The sequence below is a fragment of the Sinohyriopsis cumingii genome, unplaced genomic scaffold (genome assembly GCF_028554795.1).
Source record: "Sinohyriopsis cumingii isolate HCF-2022 unplaced genomic scaffold, ASM2855479v2 utg000615l, whole genome shotgun sequence".
Taxonomy (NCBI): domain Eukaryota; kingdom Metazoa; phylum Mollusca; class Bivalvia; order Unionida; family Unionidae; genus Sinohyriopsis; species Sinohyriopsis cumingii.
The window spans coordinates 1,441,136-1,462,723 of record NW_028315917.1 but is presented as its reverse complement, the minus strand read 5'-3'; the positions used below and the strand labels follow the sequence as shown (position 1 = coordinate 1,462,723).

Sequence of the window (21,588 nt, the reverse complement as noted above, 5' to 3'; positions counted from 1 at the left end):
ATACATTTCAATACTGAACGTGTTGCTGCGCCTGTGGTCTCGAACGTGCTAATGTGCCGCTTGCCTAGAATGTGGCAATGTGATAAAAGGTTTTTGACGAATCACAATAATATGATCAAAAATGTGATTTTTTGAATTCATTATAATTCTAAATTCATGTTTTAGTCGACGATATTATTGAGCACCTTGAAATTCCAGTGAATACTAATTTGAATAAATCCGTCCAAAGTAAAAACTGAAGCACAACAATAAGAAATATTCTGTTTTTGATAATAAGGCACCTCTCTAAAACATTCAGGATGTTCAACAAGTTTATGAATTTCCAAGTAAGAAATTAATATGAACCCACATTTAAATAGAGGTAAACATGTTCACTTCATAATGATCTGAATATTTAATCTACAATCTTAAAGACATATTAGCTATCTATTATGGTATTTACAAATAAATGTAATTTGTCAGGTACACCAATACTTGATCTTTTAGAAAGGTCAATTGCACACACACACACACACACACACACACACACAGAGAGAGAGAGAGTGAGATACTATTCAAACATTCTTACGCTCATGACAAATATTTACATTCGGACAAATGAATACATTCACGTACACGGTTATCATTGTTTCACAAAGTATTGTATTATCTTAGGTAAGAATATAAAAAACTGATATTTTCAAATTTCGTTTAACGTTTTAAAGATTATTAAATGCTCCAAACATTCTTGTAGCTAAATATAATTAATGTATTTTTTCTCTATTTTACAAGATGGAGGTCAATTATGCACCATCTCACTGACAATCTGTTCTATTATTATTTACGTAAGTTTTGAATGTATGCTAAATTTCGGAGGAATTTTAAATAGATGATTCATGTAACTTATTATTTTATTGGCTTGAACTTATCGTTAACGCCAGCATACTGTTCAATATATGTATAACAAATAGACGTATAACATGTTTCTAAAGCAGGTATTCAATGGATAGTGCAGAAATGGCAGATTGTATTCCTTGATACGAAGAAGTTCAATATATTTGACCTATATTATTAGTATGTTGATTAAGATATAGAACATAAGAAATGTAAAACCACAGTATATAATCATGTACAAAGAATTGTAGCAAGTGCACATAGATAACAGATTTTAATTACCCTTTTTCACCTCAAATATGTATGTATCTTTCAATGTTTATCATCCTGTTAAAACACGAGTGATATACGACATCCAGTTTTTAATGCAACATTAAAATGTAGGGCTATTAAATGACGTTCTATTAAAAGCAAAATTGCAATAACATAGTGACTCATACAGATTACACTTTGCAGTAAAATGATTTGAACGCTACAAAGAATCCATAATAATTGATCACGTGGATGTTTAGCAAGTCATTCATAATTGATGTCATATTCTTAAATGATCGCACTGGTTCTGCTTAACTAAATAATTTTCTTACGTCACATGTACGCAAACATCAGAGGTCATGTACTTTTTAACTATAGAACATTTACTGTTGAAAAACTCTGACTGCAGATATTTATCGCGTAATTTATGTTTATAGCAATGAATCATGCAAAAATATTGATAAATATTTTCCGGTGTTCACAATTCATTCACAGCATTTGAGAACAATTTTGAACCCTGGGACTAAAACACTTTCCCAATGTTCCGGCAAACGTTTTTTCACAGCAAGCCAGGTATTATCTCTATTTTCTTTAAACTTAATTTTCAAACATTTGAGGAATACAAATTGAATGATTTATTCGTATGTGTCTTTACTTCAATGGAATGGCTTTCGTCAGCAGTATTTTGAAGTGGGTGCTCCGAGGTACCATCAGTTCCTGATGGCAACAGCTCGCTCTGAATGTTCAGTTCCCTTTTCCTGACTTTTGCATATATGACTTCACTTGAATGTCGTGACCTAAAAGACCTTCTTAACGGTTCTCTTGTGGAACGTTCCTCATGAAATTCGTTCTGACTCAGTGCGCCGCGATATGTGTCCTCGTCATGAGAAAATCTGTCGTAGACTTTTGTAGGTTGGTTATAATGGTTATATAGTTCTCTCGATTGACGTAGTGGGTATATTTCTACTGAGCTGTCATAGGATGTCGGGGCTTCATATACAGGGTTGCTAAAGACGTCACTAGGATAAAACAGATTCTGATTACGTGACTCGAGATGCGCGTGTGGCAGTTTGTAAGGCTGTACAGGATCCATGTTTTCATCTTTCTCATAGGTTTTATTTCGTAACATACAACATATTACGAATGCAAGCACAACCAGAATTAACTGAAAAATGAAAGACAGTGAAAGTTCAGCAAATTTGTACATGATATTGAAGTGAATATATTAACGAGCTTTGAAAATAAAAGTGCTGGTTTTGACCTCACCATGAGTCATGCAACATAGTTGCTTCTAATGCCAAGTTTCAAGTGGATGAATATTAGTGTTAACGCGGTGCTACAGTCCAGTGAGGCAAATCAAAAAAGAACTGAGAACTCTTTCATAGTAGTTTCCATTTATTGATGTTAGAAATGTACAAGAGACGAATCAACATGAATAGATCACTGGCATATTGATTAATAGCTGTATTTCAAAATACAAATTACTTCGTAGTGTAGAAACCTCAATGTAATTGATTATTTGTAGAGGTATGAGAAATTGGTGTTTGTAGGTATTTCTCAGATCGTGTAAGACAACGAATTATTTGGGGCATGCGACATAATGTAGAATGTTCACGAGACTTTATGGTAGCATGTATTGTTTATGCAAAATACACCTCCCTTACTTTATTATCATAAGTAATTCTCGAAATATTCTCCTAATCGTGTTGCCATTGCGTTTATTAGACGATTAGGTCGTGTTTGATACGTGACAGAAAATTGTGATCTACGACTTAAAACAGTGGACACAAACAATTTTTAATCCATATAAAAATGTAAAAACCTTCGCAACTATCTGCATCTGAGAACATACGTATTACTGCTTGCTGATATGTTTGAAGAACGTCCTCACAGAGAATGACCTGAGATGCGTTGCTGTGAAAAACCACGGTTGGCTTGGAGCTGCTCACCGATATTGATATGCATCTGCTTAATGAGTGCTCATTTCAGGGTGGGATTGTTATGACATGCGGTCCATACCCTCGCAAAAACTACCAAAACGTGGCCGTATTTGACCTTGCTGTGCTGTCCTATATAGTTGCATCATGCACCTGGACTAAAATAATCTTTAAGAGTGGGCATTGATGCAGCGCTTGCCTGTTGCCGCGTTTCCGTGGACAGATATAAAAACACGTGCACAAATAAGGTAGACACAATAACAACGCATAATTCTTTTCTAAGTTTACCCGGAATATTTCGAGAAACTTCACCAGACCCACAGCGATTTTCCGTTTCCACCCGATGCGCTCTCGGAACGTTATAATTGGTTGTCCCCGTATCAGTATGGACTTGAAAACGACGTGTTATTGCTTGCTCATGTTGTTTTTGAAGCATTTTGTCACTGAGAATGGCATGAAATACGTTGCTGTGAAAAACCACGGTTCGCTTGGAACTGCTCACCGATATTGATGTGCATCTGTTTAATGAGCGCTCAGTTCAGGGTGTGACTGCTATGGCAAACTATCAATATCCTCGCGCAAAACTAACATATACTACCATACTACTATACGGTAGAAAAGGTGACAACAGATAATTCTTTGAAGTTTACCCGGAGTATTTCATGAAACTTCACCACACCGACAATGATTACAAGATGGCACCCGATACGCTCTCTGAGTATAGTGAGTGGTTGTCCCACGATCAGTATGGACTTGAAAACGAATGCAGACGCATGCTTGCAGAATGTACAAAGTTAGTACAACACCTGAGAACTTAAAACAACTAAATAGAACACTTATGAAACCTCCAGCTTAATCTGCTGCTTGGGATGCGTATATGTAAAGTCCATCGAGTATTACAGTTTCACCAAAGCCCATGAATGGCTCATTTTATCCATATGAATAAAACTCTGAGAACGTAAGCTCAGAGATTCAGAAAGACTTGCTAAGCTCTTGAATAATTTTGTGTTCGGCAAATCTAGGGAGCAATATCCGAAATCGAATCCTTATTGAGTTTGTGATGTAAACAAGACAAGTTTCAATAGATTATTGCCGACCAGGCATTTGAATCCTGAAAGATCTAGGATGGTGGACGCTTTGCAGTATATAGTAAAACAAAATGCCGAAGCTAAAGCTGATAGTGCCTATCGAAGTTGGCGGGTTAGTTCTAGACTTATCTAAACTACTCTTGTACGATTCCTATTATGACTAGATCAAAACATATTATGATGACTGTGTCAAGATGCTCTGTACAGACATTGACTCTTTGCTGATACATGTAACTACCGATGATGTTTATTCGGATACTACATCCGACACGCTGGCGAACAAATTTGTGACAACAGCGAATATCGGAAAGAACGCCCGTTGTATAATAACACCAACAAACGGTCGTACGAAATATCACAGATGCGAACTTGAGTGAACCCATCGAGGAAAAGGTGGGTCTGCTGGCCAAATGTTACTTGATCGTGTTTGGAACTTCCATTTCCATCGGAGGATTCTTAGGAACCAGAAAAAAACCAGCAAAATTGCGAAAGGAGTTCTACTGTGTGCTGTGCAAAACATCTCATATACGAGATCTATTTTGAACATCTTCCCGAGCGAGGTTAATTCACACACCGAGTAAATATGATCCGGTTGCTGGAACATCAAATAGGTATATACCGTTGCACCAATGTGAGTTTGTCACCGCTGGTAACCAAACGACGTATATTTACTTACGATCACCACCTGATTGCGTTTGATGCACTAGTACATGATTAAAAAATACCATGCGAGTAGTTCCGTATTAACACAAAATTCCTTGCACAAATGTTCTTCTTCGTAGCTTTTCCGCTTGTTCGCCAGCGAATACACCAAATGGCAAAATGCTGTCTGTCCCAAAATATCGATTCGGTCTAACTCTGTAAATTCTTCGATGTACCATACCGATCATTAGGGCGACGTTGCCCACTGTTTAACTCACCTTGCGCATACAGATACCAACCAAAGTTGTGTCTGAATGCTTCTAATGGCGGAGGTTGTGAAATTGTTTTCTAACCATCGTTTTCAGTTGTCCACTGAATACATCAGCAGGTTTTAATCCAATTGCGAGTGATTTCATTTTTAAAGATTGTTTGACTGGACAAAGCCGTGTTATATACTCGTGTCATTGCTTGGAAATCGAGATCGGTTGTGCCCCGAGTGCAGATACTCAAAATTCGACATTGGGAACAACAGGTCTGATAGCTCATTAACATTCTCCTACTGCTGCTCTAGTAACATGTCTCCAAATGTACGTCTATTACGTACAACAATAGCTTAGTCACAATGTCTTTGAAAAATGATTAACTAAGATTGACCTGAAATAGATGTAACCTTGTTAGTCGTAGACATGCGTAAATACGTTTAAGGGCATCTGCGACAGTTGCTAAATTTTTAGACGTCAACGACTCTGCTTCCTTATATCTGCTAACGATATCCACAATGGTTAGCGTGTACTTGTCTACTCGTCCACGTTCCCGAACATGCGAAAGATACAAAAGAACAGCTTAGTGAACTGCGTTAGGTGTTTGGACATGAAACCAACCACTGAAAATCTTCTATCTTACAGATAGGGAAATTTTCTAAGCGCCTGTTCAGCCAACCGTGCTTCAGCAATCCCAGGTGTAACTGTTGCCGAACTCACTACAGTTTCAGTAACAGCTTCGTCTTCTCAGGAATTACGGGGACTGTAGTATATTTAAAATACGCTCAAAATTACGCTTATTTATCCATGTTTGCATGATTGACATCTTGTTTAATTGAAACCGCCAATCAGAATCTTACCGTTTGTACCTTCATTGATGATACATCGAGAAGTTCTTCTTCTAAGTGAAGGTTTCATGGCATTAAGGTCCTGAATGAAATCTAAATATGCAAGTTGGCGTGCTCGGATGTGTTTGTCTGTGTGTATGTGTGTATGTGTGTGTGTGTGTGTGTGTGTGTGATTTGGATTTGTAAGGTAGCTTTAAAAAGTTTCACTCATACCGCTACGATGTCTGCAGTGCAGCAGTTTATGGTGATGCCTTGCACAGATATCATGCCGCGGCTTTTCTCGGTGGACATCGAAGGTTACACAAACGTGATCTACTTAGCTCCACCTCGAACACCAGTTCCACTTATTGCGGCCAGGCCGTTAGATGTTTGAACTCGAGTTAGATTTGCAGAAGATGTTTTAGCATGAAACTCAATACGAACAATGATTATATTATACAAAAAATGTGGCATTCAAAATGGTATCAAAAATATTAAAAAATCAGATTTCGGAAAACGTTGATTTAAAAACTTCTGCTTTGAAAAGATTTTTCTATCACTGACGGTTCCGAACAGGCAAAGGCCAGGACACTCAAGCACATGAAACCACTTATATGGATCCGGTTGACTCAGCCTCTTGTTAACTCTAAGTATGAGATGGCCGGGGATCGGTTGTACATAATTGCGCTATTGGCAGACAAACAGCCGTGTTATGATGTACTCTGGGATTTTATGATAGTAAATCGTCCAATGTTGATTACGTTTCCAAAGTCGACGAAGCTCCTTTTACTGGTGAACTTGATTCGAATGAGAATATATTTGTCCTTTAAAACTATATAACGCTTTATTACCTAAAAATTGTCGCGAGCATAGTTTACCAATGCCGACATAAAAACACAGATGTGATCTATGTCACACAGCGGTACGACCATAAAAATATCAAAACCAGACAAAGCGCTGCTTTTATACAATGATGTCATAGTGGAGTATTGTGAGAGACGCAGTAAAATTGTCGACAAACCCCAATAACAAAATGGTAGTTTGCAATTGGCCGCAAACAATCAGATATATGTTACAGTTAAGACAAATTGCACGTGAATCTTTCACCAGAGCGCTTCGTCAAACGTTTGCACGACTGGTTAATCCCACGTGTGAAACCTCGGATCAGTAAAGAAAAGTTGCAGGACAGCCCAAGCCAAAGAACAGTTGTCAGTGCAGATGGAGAAATTTCAACAAGGCAACAAAGAACTAGACGAAGACTACAAAAGGTGCATCGGATTACCACCAGCCTTGTACAAGTCACTGCTGGTGGGAACATAACCGCAAAACTTTAATGAAGCAGGTCGTGAGTTGATCTTTGGAAACCATTAATTACAGCTCAAACTATAACCCCAGAATGAAAACAAATTGTGTTAAAATATTCGCCGAATAGAATACGGAAGCTGTATAGGTCAGGTGCATATGCTGGGAAAGTTATGTGTCTAAACAAGCGATTGGCTCGCTGTTGTATCGTTATATTGGACATACTTGACGCAGTTAGTACCAAAGAAATTGTCATTAACGAAAGCAACGCCTAGCTGGGAGAAGTTTTGCAAAAGGCAGATAAGGAAGAAACCGACCGCAAGCACGTCGATGTAAACCCGAACCCGGACAAGCGGCAACTCCACCGAATCTGTATTTACAAACCCACGCCCATATTCAAAAACAAAGATACACCCATACAAAAACAAAAACGTGTACCAGCCAAAGAGAAAAAAAGGAGACTGATATCCATATTAGAAGCAGCACGTGCATTTTATCAACTGTAAGGAAGGCTTGCATCACCTGCACTGGAGCAAATAGAAGAAACACTCGAATCTCTACACAGCCCGAAATTGTATCATCCACCCACCCACTCCAAAAAGACCTTCTGCGCTACCACCAGAAGAAAACAAGTCAAATGGTTAAAATAAGAAGAGGAACAAAAGAGGTGGATCTGGCAACAATAAAAAAAGGAAAAGGCCTTGATAGACTGTGACCATCACGACTTTGTCGACCGGTTAGATACACTCGTAAGGAAGTATTGCACGGGTAACAACACACCAGAAAACATAAATAGGGCCGCATCGATTCGTCGGCGGTTGAAGCGTGAACTTATTAGATATCGATAATGCATGTAGCGAACGAAGTTCATACACCAATAATAAATTCTAAGGCATTCCTCACGAAACAGCAAGCAGCGTGTTGTTGTAAACACAACCCCCAGTGTCAGCTCGATTATCACGATCGCCTAGACGAATCTAGAAGTTTATGTTACTTTTTCTAAACAAATCAGAGCAGGGAAAGTGCCCATACTCGAGACAGGACTAGCATTTTGGTGAGTTTGTCGCAGTTGCATTTAATAATGGCTCGTGGATATTATGCATTTCCTGATAATAACTCGATGGTGTTTTCATCAGAGCGCTGTCGAGAAGGTTCCTGGAAGATTATTGGAATTTCCCCCTATCGAGTACGAGATTCAATAATGAACTCTCGCATTGGTTTCCAAACGCGATTCCAAAATCACCATACAGGTACACGACCCTACACTTGGTTCACCATCTCAAACGAACCGAAACCCGTACGTGGATGATACTGCAAGTCATCTTTGAGAACAGTGTTCAATCGGCCTCCGGATATTAATCAGATTACAGAGGACCAACGAATTCTGCGCGCAGAACCCGGCGATAACTGTTACACTTTCGCGCCAGACATTGTCATGATCATCAACACGAAAAGGTTAAAATGACATGGGACGACATCAGTGGTAGTTATAAAGTTACACCATCAACAACACAAGCATCGTAGGGTCATTTACTGTTTGGGTTTGTCTCGACTGAAGTTCCCAGTGATTTGATATCGATTACTCCCACACCCGTGTATTTTCCCTGGCATAATGACCAGTAGGCTCATATTCGTTTAACCGTTGTGGAGGAGAACGGGTACACGTTACATATGCGCATTGAGACCTTGTCATTACCACTGCACATCAGAGGTTGATATGATTAAATATAACGACAGTCCTACATTGACGGTGATTCCCGTGCGTACTGTTAACAGGGAAACCCGTTTATGCTATATATTACTCAAATGGTCTCGGTGATCCTGTGTAGGGATTATTTACAGAAGTACCAAATGTGATTGCCACCATATCTGTATCAAGAGAACCACGCTACTCGTGAATTGCAAGCGCGTGTATGTGGGATGCTTTCTGAGGAATAGCCGCATCAGACACCATTGTTTTAGGTGTGGCAGGAATCAAGACTCCAGTAACTATTATGTGCACTCCGATATGAATTTTTCGAGCCATATCAAAAGTAACTGATGTGACTTGCGGCGCTGGTAAAATAATCTCGTTTCAACTGCATTCGCGAATAAGTGTCTATTCAGAGCTCGTGGCGGAACAAAGTTGTCTCAATACGATAAGTAACAAACTGTATTCCATATGCAGTAAGATACAATAATTAGCATAAGCGAGTTTGATATTGTTGATTGAAATGGAAAACCATCGGTGGCTACGCGCACAGATAAGAACCTAATGCGTTATGACAAAAATCAAAAATTGATTTACGGTCTGATTCAGCTTGGCAATTTGTTTATGTGATGAAAAGGTGCATTAATTGTATTTTCAAACCTAATGATTGTATTTCACAATTATTAATGACGGCTACATAGATTTACGATAGTCAAAGTGACTATGTAATACCTTTCACACAAGCGGTATAATAATATTGTATTGTTCCATACTACATACAGTCACGTGTGACGATCAGGTAAAAATAGTCAAATCATAGGGTATTGAAAACATTGACCTAACTCAAGACCTGAGATCTTAACCCTTATAATGACACAACTATGCTACACCACTGTCTAAAGTGACATTGTGTGAAATATTTTCCGAGCTTCCACATAAGTCCAATCAATTAATTTTTTTTTAAATATTACATTGGATTGTGTCAAACGCATAATGGTCAAATGTTGCAGTGACGTTAAGTACAGCGTCAGTACGGAGAGGACAATAGTGTATTTATAGTCTGATAATTGATCTAGAGGAAGTTGGTACACGGATAGCAGGGAGTACAAAACACTAGTATATTCAGTGTTAAGTTAATATTAATTCTACTTCATGTCAGTCGATATGCATACAATCATATCCTTCCAAGTTTTAATTCATTTTATCGAAAGTTTAACTTATTGTATGCTTTAGACAAATACGGTAGTGTCGAAAATCCAATCACCATAAAGATGTATTCTCTCTCTCTCTCATACAAAAAGCACACAAAGGCCAAATACACAAAAAAGCATAAGGAAAGAAATTAAAATACACACTAAAGCATTATTAAATTACTTGTGTTTTTCTTATGAAAATGTTAAAAATATATAGAAATTAACTTATCCTTTTTCATGTAAATAAACACAGAGAACTATTCATCATGAAGAGTTGTGCATTTTATATCATTCTTTATGTGGAAATTTGTTGTGATTTTTTGTGGGTTTTTTTCTCTAATCATTAGGGATTTATGTATACCAAAGAACATAGGGTCATCGGGTCCTGAAAGTGCTCTGGCAAGCATAAGACTAATTATGCAGTCTGTGGTTGAAGAGGACACAGCAGTAGCATCAGGAACACCGATATGAGTAGTAGCAGCATTAAGAACACCGATTGAAGTAGAAATATCATTAGTAGGAACATCATTAAGCAAATAAGTAGCGCCAGGAATACCGATAGGAGTAGAAGTAGCATCAGGAACATCGATTGGAGTAGAAGTAGCATTAGGAACATCGATAGGAGTAGAAGTAACATCAGGAACATCGATAGGAGTAGAAGTAGCATTAGGAACATCGATTGGAGTAGAAGTGGCATTAGGAACACCGATAGGAGTAGAAGTGGCATTAGGAACACCGATAGGAGTAGAAGTGGCATTAGGAACATCGATTGGAGTAGAAGTAGCATCAGGGACATCGATAGGAGTAGAAGTGGCATTAGGAACACCTGTAGGAGTAGAAGTAGCATTAGGAACATCGATTGGAGTAGAAGTAGCATTAGGAACACCGATACGAGTAGAAGTAGCATTAGGAACATCGATAGGAGTAGAAGTAGCATTAGGAACACCTATAGGAGTAGAAGTAGCATTAGGAACATCGATAGGAGTAGAAGTAGCATTAGGAACATCGATAGGAGTAGAAGTAGCATTAGGAACATCGATTGGAGTAGAAGTAGCATTAGGAACATCGATACGAGTAGAAGTAGCAATAGGAACATCGATAGGAGTAGAAGTAGCATTAGGAACATCGATTGGAGTAGAAGTGTCATCAGGAACATCGATAGGAGTAGAAGTGGCATCAGGAACATCGATAGGAGTAGAAGTGGCATTAGGAATATCGATTGGAGTAGAAGTAGCATCAGGTACACCGATACGAGTAGAAGTGACATCAGGAACATCGTTAGGAGTATAAGTGGCATCAGGAACACCGATAGGAGTAGAAGTGGCATCAGGAACATCGATAGGAGTAGAAGTAGCATCAGGAACATCGATAGGAGTAGAAGTAGCATTAGGAACATCGACTGGAGTAGAAGTGGCATTAGGAACACCGATAGGAGTAGAAGTAGCATTAGGAACATCGATAGGAGTAGAAGTGGCATTAGGAACATCGATAGGAGTAGAAGTGGCATCAGGAACATCGATAGGAGTAGAAGTGGCATTAGGAACACCGATAGGAGTAGAAGTGGCATCAGGAACATCGATAGGAGTAGAAGCAGCATTAGGAACACCGATAGGAGTAGAAGTGGCATCAGGAACATCGATAGGAGTAGAAGTGGCATTAGGAACACCGATAGGAGTAGAAGTAGCATTAGGAACACCTATAGGCGCAGATGAAAAATTAGTAGGACAGCAATGGGCAAAGAAGTAGCCGTAGGAACAGGAAATGAAGTAGCATGGAAACAGAAATATTGTTCGAAGTACCATCCGAAACAGGGATGGAGATAGATGTAGCATTAGCAATAGGAACCGAAGCAGCAGTGGATACACCAATATGAATAGTAGTGATATCAGAACAGGAATATGGGTAGAAATAGCATTATGATTTAAAATACTGGTATAAGTAGCACCAAGAACAGCAACAGGGATAAAAGTAGTATCAGAAGCAGCAATAGGGATAGACGTAGCATCAGAAAAATCTAAAATAATAGGAATATAAATAGTATCAAAACAGCAATAGGAGTAGGAATGGCAATGGGAAACACAATAAGAGAGAAGTGTAAATTTTAAATAGGATAGGATACTAAGGAGCATCAGGAACATTATTAGAAGTAGCAGTAGCATTCGGAAGATTGGTATGCACATTCAATATATATTATGTATTCGATTTTGTCCGTGACTGAGTGCTGTTAATTAAGTTTTGAAATACTTGGCATTTTGCATAATTATAAGTTACAATAACGTTATTTACTAACATCTGAGTTCAAGGCCAAACCTTATATACAGTTAAACTGGTATTTGATTTGAATGAAAGAACATTCTTCGGCATCGCAGTTTAGGTGAAAATGAATATGTATATAAATGAATATATATATATATATATATATATATATATATATATATATATATATATATATATATATATATATATATATATATATATATATATATATATATATATATAGCTTGATTGGTAAGAATCATTCATTTCTGTCATAGATCGATCTATTGAAATCTATTGAGCTTAAAATTTGTTGTTAAATTTAAAAGTAATTCGAGAAAAATTATTTTTAAATCATTCGTTGGATTTACTAAAGTTCTCATTGACCTTTGATGAACATATTCCTTTGCAGTTTTGCGAATTCATTCAACGACATTCTGGACTGTATCAATGATATATTTCGACTTTGACGACTAATGGTATATCAGGACATTCAAGGCTTTTGAAAATCATTATGAACCTTCTATATTCCTGGACAGTGTAAGAGAATATTATAGGATTATTTGGAATTTAATTTACAGTACCGTAGTGTCTTTTAAACTTTCATTATTTTTATTTAAGGGAAATGAATTGACTTTGGAATTTTACTTAATTGTTGGACCTAGAGTCGTGACAGACTATGAATAGGAGTGTACGTAGCGTCAGGAACTGGAATAGGAATATGCGTAGAATTCGGAAACTCTTTAGGATAGAGGTACTTGTAGTAACAGTAAGGTGGTGGCAACAGTAGAAGAAGTAGTATAAACAGCAACAACACGAGCTGTAGTTTCAGCTTAAGTATACAGTATTAGCTGTTGTAGCAGCAGCAGAAATAGTATCTTATGATAGCATTAGTAGTAGAAGTAGCAATAGTTTTAGTTGTAGTAGACACTGAGGAAGTGGTACCGTACCTCTATTATCAAAATGCTGGCCCCAACACCGGTCAGTACACTCGCATTGTCTGTAACCCAGTTCCTCATGACCTGGAAACATCCCTTTAATAATAATAATAATAATAATAATAATAATAACAAGAACAAGAAGAAGAGGAAGAAAAAGAAGAAGAACACGTTAATCATCAGCAACTTTGGCGATGAGTGCCACCACTATGACTAAATATATTATATGTTCCACATCTCAATAAATAGATGAATTCGTTTGTTCTCAGAAATATAAGAAAGGAAAATCTTTTCCTTCAAAGGCAATTAAATTAATGAGCTGAATAACATGATTTAATAATGAGTAGATTAATAATTGGCGTTTTACATTTATGATATTAATTAAGCCAGTTCCATCTATAGCACGTTATATCGTCCTCATTCACACGTGTATGCATGCGAATCCGTGAATTGAGAAATTTACCATCAGGAACCCATGCAAAAGGACAGTCATATGGGGCAAATAACTGTGACATATATAACCAATATAAACCGCTATTATCGTTCTACTTGCATACACGCCTTTTGGGTTCTGCGGACCCTGATTTGAATCAACGCCCGCCTGGTTAACAGGAAGACCACTTCTGCATTACACACACAACCGAAATATTCAGTCAGAAATATATTATTTATTGTATCTATTCTACACATTTCTGTGCGACTGCAGAAATAGGATTATTGATCGCCACTAAACTGTGTATTTTTATAATAAACCATAACTTTGGTATATATATATATATATATATATATATATATATATATATATATATATATATATATATATATATATATATATATATCGACAAATTCACAGATTGATGCCGGTAGTATTTTAATCCGCCTCTATGGTCTTAAATTAAGTGACAAAAACAAACGAACCCAACAAGTTTAGTAAAACGTAAGAAACAATTTAATTCTCTTAGTTATAAATTGAACAATTAAAAGTACCTTTAGAACACTTAATACTGAATTAAATCTCAAATAATCTCAAAATAGTGTTTTAGTATAAATAGTCAAATGAGAACTTTGAAGCTCATATAAATAGTTTTAATAAATGATTCGACGCAAATTCAGGCTAAAGAGAGGAGTAAATATTTATGCAGACTGAAAATACAATAGAAACAAGCATATGAAGAGGAATGAATTGTCCACTTCTTCCTCTTTTGCATATATCCCCACGATTTTATGTCGCAATGCATCCTTACTTGATCTATGTCGCAATATACCACTACCTAAGATATGTCGCATTACAAATCAATGGCCCCAACATAACTTTACCCCAATGTGTGAAAAGGTTCATTTTCTAGACTTATCTAAGGTTATAATCGACGCTGTGGTTAGAATTCAAACCGAATTAATACAAACCCAACCTATTTATTACAAATGACCCCATCTTAAAAAACAATCAACAATCGTGGAAAAAATACAGTAATGTGATATGTTGTTTATAAAAGATCATTACAAATTTCACACATGGACAAAACTTAAACACGCAATATAGACATACATAACAATTTTGAAATGATTTATGGATATATCTGTGAAGTGTGATCAACATTACAGAAAAGATTAAATCGCTGTTTCGCTTAATTGCATCATACATATTTGTTTGACTTTTTGAACACATATCCGGAGCATATTTGATAAATTAATCAACTTAGGAATTATCTTTAAACATCAATGATGTGGACTTGGAAAATATTATGAGAAAAAGCCTGAAAAGTCATCATTTGATATAGTGCAGGAGTAAACGAAATCGCTGAAGTTGACTGGACTACATGGGACAGATCACGATAACGAACATCAATCAATACTACAATGATGAGCTCAAAACATCTAGCGAAAATACTAACAGTCGCGAAGATCAGCAAGCATAAATCAATTAGAGAGAGGATTTTCTATAATATATGAGCAATATTAAAGGCACTTGAGACGTATCTAAAACAATGTGTATTTGTCATGAAATGAACGAAAACCCTATGATATGAAAACATTTTTGTGTTGAGTTATTTTGATGTAAAGATACAAAGAGTGATACCCAGATCGTAGCGTTTTACAAGTTTAATGATAAAAAAATGAAACGTTTAAAATTCAAAATTATCTCGATTTCGGCAGTGTTAGTTATGTCGTCACTGGAAGCCATTGATTACATTTAATTAATCGTACTGAGACTAATTTGTGCCGTCGCGATAAGTTCTGAATAAAGACGGATTCGTGACGCAGCCGTATCGAAATAATTTTATCAGCGCCGTCGACCTTTTGTATTTCACGAGTAGAGCACTTTCTTTGGCGATTTATCGTGCATTTCTTTTCGGTTTTGATTATTTATTTCACATTTTCATAGCTAATAATCAAAATTAGTCAAAAGACAAATAAGAAGATTGATTCATTAACGGTAAAGATCACTTCTTTGAAGCGTTTGGTTCCCACGTATGTATAATCAAAGAAAGTTTCCTTTTTCTTGAGTATGTCAGCCACAAACCGCCTTCGTCAAATTCATTCCGGATGCAGTTCCGACGATTCCTTGCTCATCTGCTTTTGCAACAGCGGAAACTGAAGCCTCTGACAGCGCTGGAATGACCGCGAAGACTTGAAATATTTCATCGTCCTATGCATTTTTGTTAACTCCGACGTCAATAATGTGATTGTCAAATCGGTGTTCTTTCATTTGGCTGCAATAAGTTGATTAAGTTGTGTTTGGGTCAACCACGCGAGAATAATTCCAACCAATTTTGCCGAAAAAAGCTTCATTTTGAGACTGCTATTGTTTCGTATTTCGCATTTTTTTTAAGCTGCTTAGGGTTAAGTCTAGCTTTAACTTCGAGACTATTATTTACAAATGTAACCGGTTCAATTACTAATTTTGTCCACTTTCTACATGGGCGTCAAAAAACATCATTCAGCCACCAAAGCCCTGCAACAATAGAGTCGTCGCGGTGAGGATCACAGGAGTACATTTGCAATCTGCATCACCAGGGCCTAGACGTACTTTAAAATACATACTCACCACGGAGTGTTTAGTCAGGCATAGATTCTCGATGTAAAAATAACAAATCGGGCACAATGTAAGAAAGTCGTGCTGGAAAATCTGCAAGCCTGTGTTGACATTTTGAATCGGTCCAGATATTGCAACAGCTGATAATTGTCAAAGCTAAGTAAACTATTTTCGCAGGGTTTTTAGTGATGGTGTACCTTCGGCGAGACTTCAGTTACTCCATGTTCTGCAAATATCATCAAACTTTCCTGTTGGTATTCAGATGGTCTACAACTGAAAATGCAATATAAATTTTACGCGGTGTGCTTCTACCTTACTGAGTACGCAATTGCCATGATAATTTTTCAAGAACGTTGCTTTGGTGAGAGTCTGTGATCACAGCAAGATATTAAATTATAGATTTTCCGTCGGACTCAATAAATGATGACAAGAGTTTGTCTGTGGCCATTGACGGACTCCAAACTGATGGCATCTAAAGTGTTAATTTAGTGAAAGCAATTTTTTTTTCGCATTGGAATCAGTGGCATATCAACTTGCGTTTGGTTCAAAAAATAACCTTGCGAATTTTTTTTTAAAAATCCGAATATATGTTATAAAGGAATTATGCAAGCAAATTTCCTCGCGTACTTTTACCTTTATAATTACCAAAATGTTTGGGGGCCCCGAGTGGCCGAGTGGTCTAAAGCGCTCACCGTTACGGATCACTGACATCTCACCTCTGTGTGTGTGAGTTCGAGTCTCAGGCTCGGCTAACGTTGGCACGTGAGAAAGCCTGCCAGTAGCTTCTCGTGGGTAGGTGGTTCTTCACGGGGTTTTCCAGGGTTCTTCCTTCACCAATTTTACTGGCCGCCATGTATGACCTATCTTGTGCTGAAAAATGGCGTTAAACCCTACAAAAGCAACAACAACAACCATAATTTTATCCTGAAGAGGATTTTAAAGCATCGACAAGATGCTAGATTTGTATATTTGGGTGTCATCAGCGTACAATTTGTGAGACACTGGATGATGATCTATGACACATAAGAATGACTGAGCGTACAGAATGAAGAGAACAGGTCCAAGAACAGACCCCTGTGGAATACCACAACAAAGATTAACTGGGCTGGAGTGTATTCCATTTGCAGACACAATTTGTGTCCTGTTGACCAAGTTGGACTTGAACCACAGTAAGGCTGTATCATGAATGCCAAATACATGCTGGAGATGGTGAAGTAATATATCATGGTCTATTGTGTAAGTGGTGTACATTTGTTCCTTGACATTAGCTTGTTAGTAATCTCGAAGAGCCCTTTGCAGCTGAAACTTTCCATGATCTTAGTAGTGTAGTGGGCTGGTTTCGCTGCATGGACTATATTTGTGACATTCTTCTTAGCGGCTTTATAGATTTGCTTATGAATAGTGAGTCTGGTGGAAAGCCAAAGCCTCACAGCTTTACGGCGGTCTCTTTTAGCAGTGCGAAGCTGGTCCCTAACACTGCTATACCATGGACAACACTTTTGAACTGATACTCTGCACTTGGTAGCTGGGGCATGTTTGTCAAGCAATCAACGCAGGCAGTTATCGAGTTGTTCTGCGGTAGGAGGTAAGCAAGTTGTTAGGTAAGCTTGGATGTCGTGCATTAGTTTCATTTTATTTATCATACGGAGGTTTCTCTTAGTAGCAGGTAAAGGTGGAGGGTTAGGGACTGATACGTCAAGATGGCATAAAATGCAGAGGTGATCTGATGCAAAGCCATACCAGGGAGGAACGTAGAATGTTATCATCAGGTCTATAATAAATCCAGTCTAAAATGTGACCATGTTTATGGGTTGGTTGGTTAACTGACTGTTTGAGATTGAAAACAATAATGGAATCTACGAGTTTTTATGTATTTGGGTTTTCGGGACTGTCAAAGTGAAAGTTGAAATCTCCAAGAATAATCAAGTTGCCACCTATCGAATTTCCATAGTCCAGGACATTCGGAAACTGCTCCAAAAAGAGGGAGTCAGCCAGCTTGTTTTTTCTACTAGGAGAAGGGCGGTATAGGCAGAAAAAATGCACTGACCTTTGCTCCAATGTGAGTATGGTTTGGACTAGTTCAAACGATAAGTGGTCGAAAGTGAATGTTGTGGTGTGGTTAAGACGTTTTATCATGGAGTTAATTGTGATGACAGCAATTCCACCTCCGCGAGAATTACGGGGGAACGACTTGATGGAGTAACCAGTGGGTGTTAGATCCGCACGCTTGGGCTCATTGCCTGATGTTTTTAGCCATGTTTCTGTCAGGAAAAAGACGTCAATATTCTGGTCGTTGATAAAATTAACTATTTCTGTGCGCTTTTCCGGTAGTCCTACTGACTGGGCATTGAATAATGAAATACGCAGAGGTATCTCTTGGATAGTTGACAAAAAGGTTGACGAATTCATAGGGATTTGAATTAGGTTATCTAAATTAACGGTCGAATTAATAATCATGAAAAGTTTTATTAAAGTCCAAAAGAACAAACTATTCCGTATAAATTTCAGGTCCAGGTATATACTGGTCCGCAAACGGTCCGGCTGTGTCAAAATGGCGGCGTCAACAACTTGTTTGAATAATTCGCAATAGTTTCAAACTTATAGTATAGTCGAATGAGCACTTTCTATTTCCACTGAATAATCAAAACAAAAGATTTTATTCTCAAATAAAATGATTATAAAAATGTAAAATACATCCGCAGACTTGATATAACAACAAGAACACAAGAAAGAAGAATAAGGAAATTGCCCGGTCCTAGCTACTTAGATACGAGCGAAAAAAGGTAAAACACGCTCATCACTACTAGATACGTGTCTAATGGCAAATTTCCAACATGTTTGCAAACATAACCGTTTTACTGTTATATATATATATATATATATATATATATATATATATATATATATATATATATATATATATATATATATATATATATAAAACCAGGCAAGTGTGTGATTTTTCAACGTAAAGCTGGGAATTACGTCTCAGATGGACATAAAAATATTGTTGTGAAGTTGAAATGCTCTGATAATGATTATTGAAGTTAGAGGAATAATAGACGCTAGTTTGCGTATTTTGAAGACAACGTCGATGTAGGCCGTGATGGGATGAATCAATTCGCAGAAGAACTAATTACAAATATGCCGCAACTGCTATGCGTATTAACTATGTGGAGCCAAGCTTCAAGGAATAATAACCTGAGAAGGAGAAAAACAATCTGACAAAGTAACCATAGCAAATGGTTGGCTTATTTTCCATCCTCTTAAAAGAGGTTCTGATATACCTAAACCTCACATCTTAAAGATGCGCGAGCACGGATAATAGTTGTTTATGATAACCAGATGTAAGGTACTTGGGGTTAAATTGGAATGTTAATGATAAACGGTATCTTGGTCTTGATTAAATTGAACACTAATATCATATATCGACAAAAAGGTCATTTATCGAATTTTACAAATATACGCTTTCAACATAATTAATCTCCAGGATGAACTTCGAAGGACTTAACTGTTATCATGACGGGTACTTAGTTTGCGTACTTTGCACACGGGTTGTTGGATCGGCTTACTAGTGATGCCAACATCGATAGTGATTTTGTTCTACCTGTCGATGCATATCTGCATACAAATGGTGTTAACAATCTGTAATATGCACTGAAATATTATTTTGTATAAAAGAGATGAACCTTTGCTATCACCTTGATGTACCAATACAAACTCGAGTCCAGCCTTGCGTTACAGCATTAGCACGCAAAGCGTTACCTGCACCAGCTGGCACTAAAACACCCAGTGATTATTGTTACAATGAGGAAGTGTTATTCACTGCTGAATCCACCGTGGTTACATTTTGCAGCGAATATTTTACACCAACATTGGCTTACCTAAGACATAACGAGATCTCGACCGTTATTCAACAATGATGCACTTGTCTATACAACAGTTCTTGAGCGAAGACGCGAACAATTATTGCAGACATTATTCAGTGACGTATTCGGTTTATTTTTTCATGAACGTGGTGCTAGATACTCAGAATGTATAATCGCCGAAGATTTAAATATTCCTCAGACAGAGATTTTTAATAGCATCACATTTGTACCAGTAAAAATAAGTAATTGGTTGGAAGAGCGTGTTCGTGCTCCACCTCGTGGTCAACATGTCGAGCAAATGTATTAAGTGATCACGTTATTAATAGAAAAAGTATAATTGGCACTCAATGCTACAGAAGTGAAAACGTTTTCGAAGCCGATCAACAACTGCATGATAGAATCGCCAAGAGAGCCGCGCTATTCTTGAAGTATAAACACTGGCGTGCATGTAAAATTATTTCGAAACGGCATCATTCACTAATTCGAATTTATTCAGAGGCGGCACAAAATATTCTCAGTACGATTAATAAAATCAAATCGATGGCTTCCGAGGATGAAATAATTAACACAGCCGAATTCGAGATTGTTTTGGCAGAAATATAAAACACACGGACTGCATTGTCACATCACAATGGCAAAAGACGTGTATGCAAGTAGAGTAATAACAGTGGTTGTTTTTCTGTTATTGATATCTTAATCACAGGTTTATGCCAAATATGACTATCCTCTTGTATGGGTAGTAGTGAATGGGGTCACCCTAGCGTCAATGGGAATTAGCATTAAAAAAAACCTTGGGTCACTCTAGTGTCAAGGGAAATTTAACATGGGGAAAAATCGTGGGTCACTCTAGCGTCAAGGGGAATTGAACATGGGAAAAAGTCTTGGGTCACTCTAGCGTCAAGGGAAATTGAACATGGGAAAAAGTCTTGGGTCACTCTAGCGTCAAGGGAAATTGAACATGGGGAAAAGTCTTGGGTAACTCTAGCGTCAAGGGAAATTGAATATGGGGAATAGAGTTTGGGTCTGTCTAGGGACAAGGGGAATTTAACATGGGATTTTTTTTTTACAAAAAAAAATTTAAAAAGGGTAGGCAATCGAAAGTCATTCTCTTTTCGAGACCTATGAGTGGCCCTGAAAAGGGCCTTTGGGTTTCTCCTGCTTCTAATTTTTTCTATTTCTCCACCAACTTCTTATTTTTTCTCCTACACTCTTTCTCTTCTTTTCTTCCTTTTTTCTCTTCTTTCTTCTTCTCCTCCTCTTCTTTCTTCCTCTTCTCATTTTCTTCTTCTTTTTCAATTTTTTCATTCCATGTTCTTATTCTTATCCTTTCCTCTTCATCCTCCTTCTCCTCCTTTATTTCTTTCATCACAGCACTTATCATTTCCTTTACTTTTCTTAAGTTGTTAATCTCCATCTTTACTCGATGG

At 37.4% G+C, this 21,588-nt stretch overlaps 1 protein-coding gene across 1 annotated transcript in view; it reads right to left on the bottom strand.

The window, feature by feature from the left end:
• Positions 1-794: 794 nt before the first annotated feature.
• LOC149773765 (uncharacterized) overlaps positions 795-21,588 on the bottom strand; it is a 40,561-nt gene continuing 19,767 nt past the window's right edge. Inside the window, exons 2-3 of the mRNA XM_089946035.1 lie at positions 13,271-13,354; positions 795-2,290 (exon numbers count right to left, since the gene is read on the bottom strand). Of these exons, the coding sequence (XP_089802161.1) occupies positions 1,730-2,290; positions 13,271-13,339 (630 nt within the window). The 5' untranslated portion in view covers positions 13,340-13,354 and the 3' untranslated portion in view covers positions 795-1,729. The remainder of the gene's footprint in view (positions 2,291-13,270; positions 13,355-21,588) is intronic.